Raw genomic sequence first — 18,884 nt, forward strand, 5'->3', positions numbered from 1 at the left:
AGAACTGTGGCAATTTGCCATATTAAAACTACATTAAATTCCAAACCAAGAAACTCAGGTCTAGTATGCTTCGCAGTATCAAGGCAATGATATTGCCTTGATTAGTCTAAAAAATTTAAAATAAATCCAAAGAAATCTAAAGCACGCTCACCAACACCATACCTACCAAGTTTAAACAACATCCCTGAAAAGGTGTGTATGTTGCTCAGTGGTGTTTCCTAACACTGACTACTTTTAAAACAAGAACATCTTCAACAGTAGTGTATTTTTGATATTGGCTTCCTAAAGAGATAGGACTTCTGTGTGAAACAGTTATTTGTGTGCCTCTTTTTTCCTTGCTAACACATCCCATATAGCTTCTGGATCTACCAAACGACATCCATTCCTCCTTGGGACTTGTCTGAAATCTCTGAAAGACTAAGTTCCAAGTGTCAAGGTAGAGGCAGTTAGTGTCATCAGGGAAGAAAAATAAATAAATAAATAAATAAAAACTCTAAAGAAACCATGCCATTTGGCTAAAGCTGGCAAACCTGTTCAACATACACTTACTTAACAGCACAATTGTGCCACTAGACAAGCTCTGGCAACTCCTCTGTCTCACAGTGAGTGTCAGAAGGAGAGCTGGGACAGAGAGCAAGGGGTTTAGTCGGTGTGACTGGTCCCCTGTAGCCTGCCTCTCTCTGTTCCTTCTCTTCCCAATGACAAGAAACCACACAGCAAGTTCGGTTACTCGGCTTGTTTCACATGCTAAGCTCCTTTCATACCCAGTGCTAAGAGGTCTAGCCGAGTGCACACCACCACACTCAGCCATCCAGCTCTCATCTCACATCACCTCATCTCACACCAGCAAACATGCTTAGGCTCATAACTCTCCTCACTTCCAAGTGCTTAATCTCATCTGCTGCCTCCCATTACAGCTGAACTGATACTCAGCCTCCCGCAGAGCTGCGGAAAGAGCATAAGCTGTCAACAAAAATAATGAAACTGATTTATACATAAGTATTGCTGAACTAATAAAGGAACTGGAAAAGTACAACTGCTCCTCTGTCTTTTAAAGTACTGCTTAATACTCCTGACTGTGGCTGTGCAAATAGCTTTTTTTTATTTCCTTTTGCTCAAGAACCCAAAAAATAAATGAAATATGTTGAAGTGACCCAGAAAGGTTTTCACAAACAGATGTAATAAAGAGTCTGGGTATCTGAACCCAGGTACCCAGACAATGCCACACTAGAAAGTTAAGATCGCATTTTCTTCCTGTGGACAAGCAGATACAGAAATAACCTAAGAAAAACAAGAGAGAGAACACAAGAGATTGAGAAGGAAGACGAATGAGCTCAAGAGCTAAAAAGAGCAAAAAAGCCAAGAGGCTGCCAGCCAACCTGACTGCATCTGTGCAAGGCTGGGACTCCCAACAGCTACAGGCTCAGCGGAGCCTGAACTGCAACTCCCAGTCCTGATGCACACCACCCAAAATATGTCTACATAACCTTTCTGCATCCATGCAAGACTGCTGACTTCCAGGCTTTCTGATTAGAGACTTTCTCAGAGAAAATGTAATGCAGTTAAACCTTCCTCAGGGACTTTTGACCCAAGCCATGTACGTCCTAGATGTTTGCTCAAATCCATTCACTTCTGGATGTGCCTCCTACCATCACTTTCCTTTCAGCAGCTTTAACAAATTAAGCCCTTAATTCATTTTGACTACAAGCCCGTGACCGTTCTGTATACATCAGGAAGGTCTGTTTTAAAATTTTCTAAACAAGCTATTTGACGTTTCCGAAATATTTGTGTTCCTTCCTCTCATCTGTCAAACAGATGTTAATCATGAAACAAATCACACCTAAATACAATCATTTTTGGTTCTTTTGCACCGCATCACTAAACACCTCAACAGCATCTAGTCCTAATCACAACCATCACTGCCACAGGCTTGTGAAATGCAGGAATTTCCCTTAAATTTCTGAACTTGATTGAAAGAAATTATTGGAACATAGTAACATCCGTAGATTTTGCTGGTAAAAGAAACCGGTGCACAAATACTTGCAGAGACTACTCTCCCACCTAAGCTGATACGACCATCACAGTCCCCGGTACTGCAGGTTAGAGATTTGAGGAAATAGCCTCAGGACAGAAGAACTCACTAGTTCATATCAACAATTCAGACATAAGATCACTCTACCTTGGAAAGGGAATTTGTACAAGAAATGTTCGTGTTTATCTTCTAATTTAGAAGTCAAATTTCCTTACTTAGGGAAAAAAAAATCTAATCTCAATGCTAGGGGGAAAAAATAATAATTTAATGCTGTTCCCTAATCACAAATAATTAAAACTCTGCAGGCTACCTCTTATGCCGTTCATAGCCAGGATCCTGACTGAAAACTGTTCTTTTAATTGTGCATTTAGACAATCATATATTTCTGAGGACTCACTTGACCCGTATGAACTTTGTAACAGATATTAATTTGCTATTCTGGGTTCTTAAGAAAGTCTGGGTGAGAGAGGAGAGGGAGTTGACCTTTTCTTCCTGCCCTTGTTATACTGCAAAATTTTTAACATTCCCTTCTTCTTCCTCCAAGATTCTTCTTGAGATTCTTGCTCCGTTCTTTCCTGGTGATGTAGGATTATGGAACAAAGCTCTCATTATCCATTTTACACAGTAACACTTATAAATTCTTTATCATTGGGTAATAACAATTTCCCTCTTGGTTTTAAAGAACATTCAATGACAGAAAAAAAAATCCTATTTTGCAAGCTCCAGTCTCTATCTGGTGGCCAGACAGCAACACTGCAGCCTCAGATCTTCCTGAAGATTGAACAAAATCAAAAGATATTTCAAGACTGAGAGACAAAAAACTACTTTAATTACAGTTACGTATGTCAGTAAATATCCACTGCATTCTGACTGGTCCACACTGATGCCTTCATAGCATTAGCACAGCTACCTGGAATGGCAGCATGATGAAAATTAAACTACAAGTAAGGAGCTGAAATTTGATTTTTCTTACCTGTTGAGAAGCAACTTGTAACTAATAATCAAATAAACATCAAATCGAATCAAATAAACACACAAAAAAGGCAACTAAGAACCCCATTTACATGTATTCACACCACTTTTGAGATAAAACATGCTTTAAAATAAACCCTGGCTTTTAATTAAAGTGTGTTACTTTACCTATAATAGTCTTTGAGATTTCCTGAATGAGGGAACAGACAACTTGCACTCTCTATGTATCATTTCTCTCTCTCTTTGGGCATATGCTTTGTTATCCAAAAACAGATGGCACTGCTTCTTGCAAAATGCATTTCATTTTGATTAAGGGGAATTATGAGCAGATATATATGTCCTGTTAATGGAATGCTCTAATTCATATATTAAACAAAACAAAACAACAAAAAAACCTACTAAGTTCATAGGGAGGGAGGGAAAGATTCTGGCTCTATACTGTACAAGTTTCATTTCACAAAAAGAAGAAATGAGACTTTATTCTATAAAGATTAGAGTTAGAATTCTTGTTAGAAGTTATGACCTACATATTAAAGAACTGAACATGAACAGACCAGTCTCATCTCCTATGCCACTTGCTATTTAAAACTCTTCTTGCATCACAACAATATAAGATAGGAAGTTGACGCTAATCCCTTGTCATGGCAGACAGCCACATAATAGATGGTATCTCCAGAGGGTCAACAAAACAGATGTTGATATAACCACGAGCCACTGTAACACTTTTCCAACTTCTCCATAACACATAATACACAGCAAACCAGATTTTTAGCAAAATGACTTAAGGCAAAAAAAAAAAAAAAAAAAAAGCATGTGCCAGAGGACTAGAGATATCCAGGACTTTTCAAAGTGACTATACTCGGAACTATGTGCAGGTAGGGACAGAATTTCCATCATTGATTTGTTCTGTATTTCCCTCCTTTTCTGGCTTCCTTCCCTAAATAAATGTGTTAATGGGTGAAAATAATAGTTAGCAGCCGGCAAGCTGTAAGTTAAATAACTACATAAAAATGGCAAGTGAAAAACGTTCATCTTCCAAGATTTTATACTGCCTGATTTGGCCCAACCATTTTCAAAAGAATAAAAAAGAGGGTGGTAGACAGAATTAGAGAAATGAGGGGGAAACAAGCAAACAAAAATGAAGTTCTTGTTGCCAGAACATAGAACTACTTCTAAACAAAAACCTGAGATAGAGGGAAAGTAAGGGAAATACTTTTACTGAAATGAAATGCATGCTCACATTCCTTACAGTCTCTGGTGAAGTCTGGCCATCACTAATAATTACGTTAATGATTAGGTAGCTGACGTAACTAAGAATTTGCTACTCCCTGCTTGAGCACATTAACTTTCTAATGATCTAGCTGTAATCAATAAAATCCCCATCCAACGATCTGGTCAGCAAAATCAAGAATTTTGCAGGTGGTAAGTGATCTCAGATACTTATACAAACAAAAATGTTTAGCTGTCAGCCTGACCTTTGAATCCCAGATGATTTGTGAAAGCTAAATTGCTGGAATTTGTTACCAAATTCTACCCAGGAATCTCAACTCAACTTCCTTATCAGGTAAATCAATTTTCTACTCTTTTGTACTTAACTGAAAAAAGTTTGGGGCAATCTGAGTATCCATGAAGATAAACATTGTCACAGCACAAAAGAAACACTTGTTTGAAGTTGTAAAAACTTTTAAGCTCTTATCTGTTATTAAGATCAGGCTACGTTGAACTCTCAAGATGCAACCAGTTCAGACAGGACAAAGAAATATTTCTGCTTCTTTCTGCTAAAGGAGGAAAGGTCCCAGAGATCTCATCTTTTCTATTCACTCCAGGCCACATCCTCTTACTGCTTTCCTGAAGCGGGCTCTGGCACTTGTCAGAGAGGTAAGACCACACAGCCAAGGGCAGGACCCCATCCTGCCAGCAGGCCCAGCATGCAGACAGAGAAAACCCTCACCATCCAGCAGTTTTTGGGAAATAAGAGCCTTAAGCTTGACCACAGGGGTGGAGAAGAACAGAGCTGGAAGTATTTAACTGTAATTTAAACCTTGTAAATAAATGGAAAAACAAAGCAATCTGGTTGGCTTTGAAGTATATCTTCCTGTTATTTGTTCCTTGCCAAAGATGAGATGAGTAAGCTTCAGCCACCATAACCATTAAGCAATAGGTGTAAGAAAAGATAATGTAAATAATATTTTAAGGGTAACATATAACTAAACATTATTTATATAACTTTAGGATAAATTGTCATTACTGTTTCCTAACCTCTAATCTGCAACTGTGAATGATTCATAAAATACCAGAATACGGTCCGCAAGCCATTACAAATCAAAACACAAGCAGGACAGAGTGGGAATAAAAACAATGAATTAAAATTCAAGGACTAGCTTCCTCATTATCTGGTTATGAATGAAAATCATTACAAGAACTTGAACAAGAAAAAAAAAAAAAGACTCAGTTGGCAATAAAATGAAAAAAAAAAAGAAAGAAAAGAAAAAGAAACATAAGGGAGATTATCGTCCAAGGGACCTGATGAGTTACATCCACAGGTCGCCAGGGAACTGGCAGAAGAAGTTGCTAAGCCACTGTCTGTGATATTTGAAAAGCCGTGGCTGTCCACTGAAGTTTCTGCTGACTGGAAAAGGGGGAAGATAACTCTCATTTTTAAAAACAGAAAAGCGAAAGATGACCAAGGGAAATACAGGACAGTCGATCTCACCTCTGTGCCTGTCAAGATCATGGAGCAGATCCTCCTGGAAAATATGCGAAGGCGTATGGAAAATAAAGGTGACTGGAGACAGCCAACAAGGCTTCACTAAGGGCAGACCGTGACACTGTCCCACATGAGATCCTTGTCTCTAAATTGGAGAGACATGGATTTGACAAATGGACCACTCAGTGGGTAAGGAATTGGCTGGATGGTTGCACTCCAAGAGTTGTGGTCAACAGCTCCATGTCCAGGTGAAGACCAGCGACAAGTGGTGTTCCTCAGGGGCCAATATTGGGACCACTGCTTTTTAACATCTTTGCTGGTGTCATGGACAGTGGGATCGAGTGCACCCTCATCAAGTTTGCCCATGACACCAAGCTGAGTGGTGCGGTAGACACGCTGGAGGGAAGGGATGCCATCCAGAGGGACCTGGGCAGGCTGAGAGGTGGGGCTGTGTGAACCTCGTGAGGTTCAACAAGGCCAAGTGCAAGGCCCTGCACCTGGGCTGGGGCACTCCCAAACATGAACAGAGCTGAGCAGAAAACAGATTATAGAGCAGTCCTGAGGAGAAGGTCCTGGGGGTGCTGGTTGACAGGAAGCTCAGCATGAGCCAGGCAATGTGGCTTTCTCCGGGGCTGCAAGCACAACCTGGGCTGCATCAGTGTGGCCAGCAGGGTGAGGGAGGTGATTCTCCCCCTCTGCTCTGCTCTCATAAGACCCCACCTGGAGCTCTGCGTTCAGCTCTGAGGTCCCCAGCACAAGAAGGACATGGGCCTGTTAGAATGAGTCCAGAGGATGGCCACAAGGAGGCTCGGAGGACTGGAGCACCTCTCTTATCAAGACAGGCTGAGAGGGTTGGGGTTGGTCAGCCTGGAGAAGAGAAGACTCCAGGGAAACCTTAGAGCAGCCTTCCAGGACTGAAAGAGGGCCTGTAAGAAACCTGGAGAAAGAATCTTTATCATCAGGGAGTACAGCGACAGACAAGGCATAATAGATTTAAACTAGAAAAGGGCAGGTTTAAAGTAGATTTAAGGAAGAAATTCTTTATTGTGAGCTGTGGCTGCCCCATCCCTGGAAGTGTTCAAGGCCAGGCTGGATGGGGCTTTGGACAACCTGGTCTGGTGAGAGGTGTGGATGTGTCCCTGCCCATGGCAGGGGGCTGGAATTAGATGGTCTTTAACATCCCTTCCAACCCAAACCATTCTACAGTTTTTTAATCTTTGCTATTTATCAAAATGACATTGCTTCCAGCATGTGCTGCTGTTCTAAATGCCAAAGCTAACAGCTACTTTAAGCAACTGACAAACATTACCCTTATCACCTGGCAGCAGTCTGAAGAAACTTATTTTCTAAGAGAAAATACTATATGCTGTTAAATATTTATTATCTATTTTACTATATATTCGTTCTATAAATTTTCAGGATCCCAAAAACAAGACTTTTTCCTGGGTTGTATTTTTAAGCGAGTCAGGTTTGTCAGGATTGGAAGGAAATACCCTGCTTACAAAATGCAGCAACCAGCCTTTTTGACGCGTGCATTCCCAACTCCTTCATTTCAAGACCCTCTCAAAGATACGCTGGGATGGCTCCTCAAATTATTTAACAGCCTTTTTACTCGGCGAGATCTGAGTTTATTCGAACCATGGAGTACTTGGGAGAGGGGAGGGCAGGCTTCCCTCGCAGGAGACACCTGCACCACCCAAGGCTGGCAGTGCAGTGCTCGGCTCTGGCCAGCAGATGGTGGCCGGAGCTCGGGAAAGGATTTTGCCGGGCAGCCGGAGACTCCTGCTTCCCTTCCCTTCTCTTCCCTTCCCGGTGTGGCCAGCAAAAGGGCTGGCAGCTTGATGTCTCCGCAGCGGGCATTTACACCCAAACCGGCTACATTTAGGATGCTGCAGCTGGTGGCACCGAAGCGGAGCCAGTCGCCTAGGCTGCTGGTCAGGGAATGGGGAAACTGAAGCTGAGCCCTAACTTCTTGTCTAACGGGGTGCAAGACATCGCATTAAAAGGATCTACACTTTAAGAATTATCCTTCCCGGATCTGCTGAAAGTTGCCTTTTCCTTTCTGCTGTTTTTTACGGCAATTAAACAAAGTTGTTAAGCCCTCTGCAACAGAAATTCAGCGCACTCCCTATTTAACACAGGGTCATTTTTGTTCTTGTATTTGTGCACAAGTGTAAGTCAAATTCTTTAAATCACATTTGCTGCCCAAATCAAAAACATGATCTCCTTTAACCATATGTACTTGAAAACTGACATATACCACCTTATGGTCTGAATTTTTGGGTAGACCTGTGTGAGGCCAGGAGCTGGACTCGATCCTTATGGGTCCCCCCTTCCAGCTCGGGATATTCTATGATTATGAGAGTAGAGTTTGCCATCACTAAAAGGCCAGTCTGGTGTTCCAGGCTGTAATAACAGACGAGCACTTGACAACAGAAAGAACTAATGGCTGATGGTGGGATTCCAACAGAGGAACAAAGCAACTACACCAAGATGGTTCAAAAAATGATCTCTGCAAGAGTTGTTCATAAGTGACATATGCAGGACAGAGAAAAGCAAGCTGCAGACCATTCAAGGCAATACCACAAATAAAAAGGCTTTCTGTAGAAGAGTCATCAAGAAAGAATGTGTAAGATGTATGTATTGTTTACCCATGAAAACCTAGATGGTATGTAGATTTCATCCTGAGTTAAAGACCACATGATAGTGTTGTCCACGGCAGTGGATAAATGTAAGTACAAAACCTTCAACAATGGAGGTTCCCAGCTTTTATAAGAAGATACAAGAATAAGAGTTAGGTTTTAATCAAGATGAACTAGAACTGACAGCTAGACATCTAACAAAAGAGCTATGAAAAAGAACGAAGGAGAATTTTGCTTGCAGAGAGACAAGGTGTAGAGCAGATTATTTGAGTCACTAGAATAAATATGTTAGCTGAATTTGGATTTGCAGATGAGATTAACCAGAAACACATGCAAAGAGACATTGAGACACCCCCCCCCCAAAAAAAGGCCCATAGAGAACCTCCATAACTCTCTATGTGACATACTGGTAGGAGAATCACAAGAATTTAAAAAAAAAAAAAAAAAAAAAAACAAACTTGTGAAAAACGAGAAGGCAGAAGACTTCAAGAAGTTGCCCATAATCAAAGTCCATGGAACTAAAAGCTACTTGCAAAGGATTAAAGGAGCTCAATTCATAGCTGCTTAGGCAGAGGACTATGAGGACTTCAATGCAGTTATAGTAAAATAGTAAGACAGAAGCTGCAGTACAGGAAAAAAAAAAAACAGGATGGAACTGGAAAAAAAAAAAATCTAACATACTATTTATGTTGCAAAGACAACTTGATTGTCCTTACCTAAAGGTGACCAACTGATCATTTTTGCCAGAACCAATCACCACCTTTTCCCTAGTATTTACATCCACCTCTTGGTGGGCTGCATTTTTTTGGTCAACTACAATTCTTGGCTACTCTCTGAAAGCTATTCTTAAGCTTCCTATTATTCAACTACCATTTAAAGCCATTGCAATCAAAAATGACAAAGGGTGCTGATACATCTTAAAGTTCAATGATTTTGCTTTTCGGTTCCAAAATAACTAAGCACGAACGTACACTACAGCTCACAGATGTGATGCCAGATTATAACACTCAGGTGAGTACCCTGGAAAGGTTTAAGGAACACAGAAACTTTTCTTATTTGGCAGACTGATTCACTAACTTCACTGTGAAGGTTTTGGGGGACCTTTAGGCTAATGAAAGTCTCATAAAAAATCTTTGCAGATTTCTCAAGCTAAATACTGTTACATATGACCAAATTTATTCCTCCTACTGAGTGGCTCATATGAAAGTAAAAACATCCTTTGCCAGCTCTATTCACTTTTCCATTCTTCACACAGCCCTAGTCTTTATGGCTCTCCAAATCTTAGTATCAAATATCCTGGCATGTAGTTTGAATATTCCATTCCCTCTAATCTTTTTCTGCACAAGTTCCATCCTACAGAGCAATACCAACAGAGTATCTCTTGGTAGTACTGCAGATTTTTCTACCAAAGCCACCTTGGACAGAGGAACAGGCATAAATCTGGCAGCAGCAAAAGACTTCATTCTCCATCCTTTTTAAATGGAACATGCCTCATTACCCTGCATCAAATTCTGAAGCTACAACTTACAGACTTCTGGATTTTAAGCTTTGAAACCCATCTGTGTTGAAGTCTACACCACTGGGCTGTGCCCCTTTAAAGAAAGCAAGATTTGTCTTTTACATTGGGAGATGCTCACTTTTGTGACTACTGCTATTAGTTAAGAAGCTACTTCAGCAGTTCTAGCAACCCAAGAAAGCAGTAAGGAAAAAACATCGATCTTGACAGCTCAAAAGCACCTGTAATCATTCTTCCTAACTATGCTCACTTTATCTCTTTGTGATAGTAAGTAGTAAAGTAGTAGTAGTAAAATCCCAGTGCTATCATAGCTGTATATGTTCCTTTTGTTTTATAAAAAGTTTATCTTTCCTAGTATAAAGTGTGTTTTGTGCAACCCTCTCTATTTCAAACATACTAACCATTGACTGCATCAAAACACTCAGCATTAAATCAAGTAATAAAACAATCACATTCTAACATCAAACAGCACTGAACAAAGCTTCTATTAGACTCTTTCCATTTGACTTGGATGATCTTCCTCGCCTCTTATCTCAGAAACATTAGAACTAGAATAACTATGACAAATATGTACTAGATATCTAAAACCAGCTTTCGATTCGTCCACCCATCCTTGAAGAGTCAGGAGTTAGTCAGTTAAAAAAAATACATCTGCCTTGATCCTGTACTTTGCAGAGTAAGAATGACTACATCTAAAAGGACTTACTTTTTGGCTATCACTCACCTGGTTAGTTAGAGGTTGCTGAATTCGGTCAGTGTATGATGAGGCAGAAACCTGTTGGTCGTTTATGTTCTGCTGCCGACGATCACTGTACTGCTGATGCGAATGGGACATCTGTCCAGCCATCTGAAGGCCAGCAGCATGGAATGAAAACGATGGTGCAAGCCGAACAGATGAAGGTTTGCATGCTGAAGTCTCTCCTCCTGTAAAAAGACAATGCGGGTTTTTAATGCAAATTCGATGGCTTTAAAATATTTACCTGAGTTGGTCTCCATCTCCTAGCTCAAAGAGTTTATAAGCACTTTCACCATTTTTTAATATAAGCAAGAGTTGTCATACACAATCAACCCAGAAATTATCCTCATATGAAGATTGTTTAGCTGAAGTACCTCTTTCCATTTCAATTGTGACACATCATTCATTAATCATTTATTCATTTTTATCCCTAACAGCCCATCTCTAACATCTTCACCTATGTGTCATAACTGGACTTTGGCAGGGATTACTTTCAAAGATATGAATCTTGTATGTGGATTTATTTCCAAGAAAAGCAGAAAATCGCTCAAGATTCTGTCTTCAAAATGTTTACAGAAACTTTCTGGACTGATTGTACCAAAAGAAAAAAAAAGCTAGTGCCCAGCTTTTACTTTCTGGCCTCAATGGCTACGGTTTCCTACAAACTACTTAGATCACTAGCCTACATTCTTAACTTCCACTCTTCTTCCAATGCACACTGTGCTTCCTCTCAGCTTTTTGACTCCTACTGTTGAGTTTCATTGAACTACAGGTAGCAAGCACTGTAACTTCAGTTAATTCTTTTTTGGGAAGGTGAAATCAGGCTGCAAGAATTAACCACAAAGCAAGAGACAAGCCACACGCTTGGTGTCAAGTTGCAGGAGAATGACAAACTGCACGGCCGAGGTATTATATTCCATAACATACTTAAAAATGCCAAATACCACAGGCACAGAAACTGCCTGTAACTGGGACAGATCCAACACTTCTCAGCTGTTGTTTTAGATACATGGCATTTAATCAGTTGATAGTCTGCTTGTACCATCGTTGCTCTCCAACAGCAGAAGACAAAATTAAGGTACAATTTGGTCGTCTTTCTTTGTTAATGAAAGTTTAGCATGTTCCACATGTAACATCGATCCTTTTACTTTTTGCTGACCACACCAGAGGAGAAAAACTCTCTAAATGGATGCCATAGTGGGACAACCTACGAGAGAACAGGATGGGAAAAGCAGCCAGGCACACTGAAGCCAACATCACTACTGAAGGAAGATGAGTGGAATCAAAATCTAAAATCTGGAAGCACAATTATTGGTAAACATTAAATTTAGAAGCAAAATGTGAGATGAGCAATCTCCTTAACCATCAAGGGGAAACCCCATTTCCTTTACAATCAGAAACCTTGCAAGAAAATATCATCAGCAGAAAACAGGAGATGAACATCTCGCTTCAGTTTGACTTCCATAAAAATAACTGACTGCTCAACTTACCACCTGTTCGAAGTCAAGAAAAAATAAAATACTGAAAATGACAGCATGTCACTGACTCGGCACCCAGTAGGGCAGTAAACAAACTGCATGGGACGAAATCAAACGCCATTTTAAACTAAGATCATTTTAGAAAAATGTATTTATTACCTTTGAAATAATATTCAAACATCTATAAATAAGAAAAACTAAGTACAGTACAATCACTACTACTAAAAATGGGTGAAGTAAAATTATTTCATGAAATACCTACTGACAGGTAACTGTTGTTCATAAGTGTTATAATTCGGTACTACTAAAATGCTAAAAAAAACCTGCTCCAGAAGATGAACACAAGCCCACATTGCCCACAGGTACCCACATATTTCTCAAAGCTTCATTAAATCTTCAAACACTTAACCAAAGCAAGAAAAAAAAAATCACAAATTAGCTATGATATATGAAAACAACTCTTTTGTGTGCAGTGTGTTGCTTCTAGTAACACGAAGAATCAAGACAATTATGCAAACAGAAACAAGATAAAGAAGTTCTTGACCTAAAACCATCATGAACTAAGTAAGTTTAACATTGTTTCCAGTACCTAAACAGGGCCCATAGGAAAGCTGGAGAGGGACTCTGTCAGAAAGCATAGTGACAGGACAAGGCGTAACAGCTTTAAATCAAAAGAGGGGGGATTTAAATCAGGTATTAGGAGGAAATTCTTCACTCAGAGGGTGGTGAGGTGCTGGACCAGGTTGCCCAGAGAAGCTGTGGATGCCCCATCCCTGGAGGTGGGTGTTCAAGGCCAGGCTGGATGGGGCTTTGGGCAGGTGGGAGGTGTCCTGCCCATGGCAGGGGGTTGGGATTAGATGGTCTTTAAGGTCCCTTCCAACCCAAGCCACTCTGTGATTCTGTGATTCTATGCACAATAGATTACTCTTAATTATTTTGTAAACATCCATTAAATATTGCTTTGTGATCCTAGTAAGCTCTGAAAGTGAAACTGTCCTCCAACATTTAAAGATGGTGAAAATATCACTAAAATATTTGAGTGTAAACTTTTAAAAACATTTGTATATTTTTCTGTAAAGCAACATTCCAAGTAACATCTTATGTCCACCTACCATTTGGGCAACAGATTGTCACCTTTTTTAAATCTAAAATTATTTCTGATGAACTTCACAAGCTCATACTTCAATACGAGGAAAAACATATGTAAAGATTCCAACGTATCGGCTGATCTTTCTGAAAGATAGCATGGTTGCTTTAGGTATTTCTGCATCTGTCACTTGGATCATGTATAAACTGTGTACATCTTTTCACATTATTTTCTTAATACTTAAATTCTGTTTTTACTAGAAAATCAAAGTTAATCTTCCATTTATACAAATTAAACAGTAAATTCAGCATACGTTAACTTTTCAAGATGTGCTGTAAGAAGGGGTGAATACATCTCAGAAGATACTTGGTATGTCTGATTTCTGTTTTTATTTCTGACAGGTTTTGCTTAACTTGAAAATAAAAAACTCATTTGACAATTCGACATTGCGGTGACTGAATTCAAAGTCAAAACAATACTTACATCAGATAGTCAAAAATATTAGCTTATAATAAATTTTAGAGCCTTCTACTTGTAAAGTTTTATTTCCTGTTTTGTTGTTGTTGTTGTTGTTGTTGTTGAAACCCCAGGCAAGTTTCCCAATAGCATACTAGATATACTTAGCAAAGCAGATAACTTAATAAAAACAAATTTAATTTTAAAAAATCTTCACTTGCACATGTCCCTGAAAAGCAGAAAACTCACACATACAAAAATCCCATGCACAGAGTTCTCATTTATCCTTTGACCCCATGGTATCTTCTGACACTCACTCAAAAGATCACAACAAATCTGAGGATAAAACAAATAATGCACTGGACATGGTTTAAATTAAAAAAATAAAAATAGAAAAGGGTTAGAGGTATACTTAGCCCCCAAAAGAACACTTGCTTCACATCAGCTTTAAACTTTTGAGGCAGGTACACCCTTGCCCTCCTGATTCCACTAGCAGGATGATACGGCTGTAGCATCCCTGGTCTTCGAAACTGAAGACTGTCACATGGATCAACTCTTAATTCAACAGCAGTGTCCCAGAAAGATCAATTTCATGACTTATGACAAGGAGATTGGACTGTTGAATCACAAAGAAAGCTTCACTAAGAACCAGTTTGACAAATAACTTACTCATTCAATTTAATTTTTTTTGGACATTCAGTGTCTGTGATTAACTATTTGCTTGGAGGTAAGTCATACACAAACAATGATGTCAACGTACATCAATCAAAATAGTCTCCAACAAGAAACTTTTTATAAGGCTATTGCTCTTTGCTAGAAATGTAAAACAATTTCAGAGAGCAACACTGAATTTCAGAAAAGGGGGCACTATTAAATAAAAGAGCCTGCCCACAGCCTGATGAACTGAAGCCTGTTAGAAATAGACAAGTAGAAACTGGTTGGTTATATAGTATGTTCTTATACCAAAGAAAGAGACATTTTAATAGTATCTGTGATGATGGCCATATTCAACCCTTAAAAAAAAAAGCAATAAGCAAGAACCACCTGGGTGAAAAGTTTAAGAACCGTTAACTATATGCTCTGAAAGATCAGTAGCCAAGTAATTTCCATCTTTACAATTTCTTACTGTCACTGAAACAGAGACACAGAAGTTCACAGATTTCTCTTCCTGAGAGCAGTGTTAGCTATCATCAAAAAACAAGCAATGTTAGCAATGTCCAGGATATGGTCCTTGATGAAACATTTGACCTCATTAGATTTCAGACTTTGTTCCATGATACCTGCAATCAAAACACTAAGCCCAAGAGAACCTTACTACTCTATATTGCTATGTGCCGAGAAACACCTAATAACATCAGGAAGAAATGAGGGGAGAATGAAGAATTGGCTAGAATAGCAATCCTGACCTTTTTAGTTTTAGGCTGAGGAGCCAGCTCTAGAAGAAAGAGCATTTCTTGGCATGGATATTAACTGAGGTTAATGAATATTAACAAACCCCAAAGTTCTGGAGCTCTAGACATCCAGAAAATGAACCAATCCATTGACACCAGAATCCAACGGAGCTCATATGCACCACACATCCATACTACAGGGTAGAGATATCTAAGGAACAAGTTCTAGTCAGTCATCAATTTTCTTTTCTAACCACTGTATCCTGAAATGATAGCACATGAAGAAGCAACTTGGGAAAGAAACAAAGTGACAGAAAACAAGCATGCCAAGATCTCCAAGCAAGGAAGTAAATTAAGGGAAGACATTGCAGATTGGCAATGGGTAGAATTACCTAAACAATAGGGCTTACCTATGTGTTAGGTCAAGGAGTAGCATAAAAACACATAGTTGAAAAGCCAAAATAATTTGTTTGCCTTTGATGAGACTGTATCAGAACTTGTTATGACAAGAAGGTCCAACTCCAGAAGGCATCCCTCGTTTCAGCCTTGAGAGCGTAATTTCCTATAGTTGCAAATGTAACAGCTCTTTGAAGTGAAGCTGTTCGGAATACTGTATTTCATTAGTCATAGTCCATAGACCATAATATAAGCAAAACATAACTAATAACAAGAGTAACTTTTTTGTCTTTTGTAAATTTACCGTCTTTGGAAAGTAACAAGTGAGTAAGAAGCGAGCATTAATAAAATCCTGTGCCATTGTATGAGCAAAACACTGTAATGACAGCCAGAAGAAAAAGCTTACGAGGGGACCAATAGCATAAATGTGGTAATAGAGAAAAACTAAATTATAACTTCAAGAGGTTCATAACTCGGAACTAACTGAAAATACAGATACTGCAGAAATGGGCAGGCCTATCATATGGAAGAAGGTGGGGTTTATTTCTTTAACGCAGCACCTTTGCATAGTGGAAGCAGATCTCTGAAGCAGATCTCTTAAGTAGTTTGATGAGAATTCCATTTTAAAAGAGTTTTCCAAAATGTGTGCAGTGTGGTCTTTTAACTTTGGTGTCTAAAAACATGAAAATTTCAACCAAAGTTTTCCCTATGGCTGGCACACTGGAAGGTCTATGCAGTCAGTGCCTGGGCTAAACACAGGACATATCATGCATACTTTATGCCTTGTAAAAAAGCCCAAAGATTATATATCAAATTCACATATGATAATAAAAATCTACATACATTCACAGTGTTTCATGTTCCTTTTCCAAACACGGAGGGTGACCAAGAATAAGCCAGTAAGAAGTAGCATTCAACACTGAAAACAATTACATACTAACTACAGCCAACTCCAGACTCTATACATTAGAACTAAACCTCCAGGGATGCAAAATGACAAATAAGCACCATCAAAAAGGTCAGGAAAAGCAATCAGAAGATAACTTCTCTTCTGCAGTTAAATAGAGACTAATCCACATTAAGGTCTGGTACACGACCAGACACATTAGGTCTGGGTATAATTTCGTCCTTACCAAATGATTTTTTTCCCAATTGCCTTCTACAAACCTGAAGCCTCCTCTGACATTTGCCATCAAATAAAGAGGAGGTAGTCTCAACAGCTGAGGCAAACTAACAGCTTATTGCCAAAAAAGATGCCCTGACACCTTTATGCGGATACTTAGTTATGTCCCTAGCTCCAGCACTTGTTACAGACTTCCATGAACCAACTCAACTCACTAGCCCAGAGAAGGGAAAGGGAAAAAAAAAAAAAAAAAAAGATACTAGCATCAAATTATTCACCCCACACCAGCTGTTCCAAGGTGGATTTTTTTTATTTTTTTTTTCACTTCCAGATTAGAAAATGAACCGAGTAACAGAAAAAAGCCAGAGGGTCATGCTGCCATCCAGTGGGACCTCAACATGCTGAAGAAACGGGCTGACAGCAAGAAGTAGTGATGCCATCAGACTGAAGGAGGCGATCCTCGGATCAGGTTCAAGACCAGCTAAGGAACGTGAAGGTGCACAAGTCCACGGGATGTGATGAGATGCATCCATGAGTTCTGATGGAATTACTTCCAGATCCTCCTGGAAAATACACTAAGGCACATGGAAAATAAGGAGGGGACTGGTGACAGCCAACAAGGCTTCACTGAGGGCAGATCATGCCTGACAAATCTGGCCGCCTTCTGCAACTGATGTTATCTACTTGAACTTGTGCAAAGCGTTTGATACTGTCCCGCATTAGAGCCTTGTCTCTAAATTGGAGAGACATGGGTTTGAGATACGGACAACTCAGTGGGTAAAGAATTGGCTGGATGGTCGCACTCAAAGAGTTGAGGTCAACAGCTCCATGTCCAGGTAGGGATCAATAACAAGTGGGGTCAGTGTTGGGACCAGAGCTGTTTGACATCTTTGCTGGTGACACAGACACGGGGATTGAGAGCACCCTCAGCAAGTTTGCCAATGACACCAAGCTGTGTGGTATAGCCAACAGGCTGGAGTGAAGGGATGCCAACCAGAGGGACCTGGACAGGCTCGAGAGGTGAGGCTGTGTGAACCTCATGGAGTTCAACAAGGCCAAGTGCAAGGCCCTGCACCTGGGCTGGGGCACTCCCAAACATGAACAGAGCTGAGCAGAGAATGGATCAAGAGCAGCCCTGAGGAGAAGGTCCTGGGTGTGTTAGTTGATGAGAAGCTCAATGAGCCAGCAGTGTGCACTTACAGCCCAGAAAGCCAGCTGCATCCTGGGCAGCATCACAAACAGCATGGCCAGAAGGCGAAGGAAAGTGATTTCCCCCTTCTACTTTGCCCTCATGAAACCCCACCTGGAGTGCTGTGTTCAACTCTAGGGTCCCTAGCACAAGAAGGGCGCAGAAATATTAGAACAAATCCAGAGGAGGGTCATGAGAATGATCAGAGGGCTGGAGCACCTCTCCTGAGAAGACAGGCTGAGGGAGTCGGGGTTGGTCAGCCTGGAGAAGCAACTGAGGGCTCTGGGGAGACCTTATAGCAGCCTTCCAGGACTTCAAGAGGGCCTATACAACACCTGGAGAAGGAATCTTTATCAGCAACAGACAAGGTGTAATAGATTTAACTAGAAGAGGATATGTTTAAATAAGATGTAAGGAAGAAATTCTTCACTGTGAGGGTGGTGAGGCACTGGACCAGGTTGCTCAGAGAAGCTGTGGATGCCCCATCCCTGGAGGTGTTCGAGGCCAGGCTGGATGAGGCTTTGGGCAACCTGGTCTGGTGGGAGGTGTCCCTGCACATGGCAGGGGGTAGAACTGGATTATCTTTAAGGTCCCTTCCAACCCAAACCACGTCACCATTCTAACATCCCTCCCCTCTACCCAGCATTGGTGAGGTCACACTTGTGCTGCACCCACTTCTGGGCTCCCCAGTAAAAGAGAGACATGGACATACCATAAAGAGTCCAACATAGGATGACAAAGACAATTAAGGCACTGGAGTGTCTATCCTATGAAGAAAGGCTGAGAGATCTGGTACCCTTTAGCCTAAAGAAGAGAGGGCTTAAGGAGGACCTCATCAATGTCTGTAAATAGCTGAAGGGAGATCATTAAGAAAATGGAGCCAGGCTCTTTTCAGCAGTGCCCAGCACCACGACAAGAGCCAATGGGCACAAGCTGGAGCACAGAGGCTCCCCTCTGAACCTCAGGAAGCAAACACTTCTGTACAGTGCAGGTGACAGAGCACTGGCACAGGTTGCTCAGAGGTTGTGGAGTCCCCCTCTTTTGAGGTATCCAAAAGCCTGCTCTGTGTGTCTGTCCCTGCTTGGTCAGGGTGTTGGACCAGGTGACCTCCAGAGATCCCTCCCAGCCCCAACCACTCCATGACTCTGTGCCACACACC

At 40.6% G+C, this 18,884-nt stretch overlaps 1 protein-coding gene across 4 annotated transcripts in view; it reads right to left on the bottom strand.

The window, feature by feature from the left end:
• DYRK1A (dual specificity tyrosine phosphorylation regulated kinase 1A) overlaps window positions 1-18,884 on the bottom strand; it is a 91,466-nt gene that overhangs the window by 16,239 nt on the left and 56,343 nt on the right. For all 4 annotated transcript variants that reach the window (XM_084528865.1, XM_084528864.1, XM_084528862.1 and 1 more), the window contains one exon: window positions 10,594-10,793. In XM_084528865.1, the coding sequence (XP_084384991.1) occupies window positions 10,594-10,793 (200 nt within the window). The remainder of the gene's footprint in view (window positions 1-10,593; window positions 10,794-18,884) is intronic.

This window comes from Aythya ferina (assembly GCF_964211825.1).
Source record: "Aythya ferina genome assembly, chromosome: 1".
Lineage (NCBI taxonomy): Eukaryota > Metazoa > Chordata > Aves > Anseriformes > Anatidae > Aythya > Aythya ferina.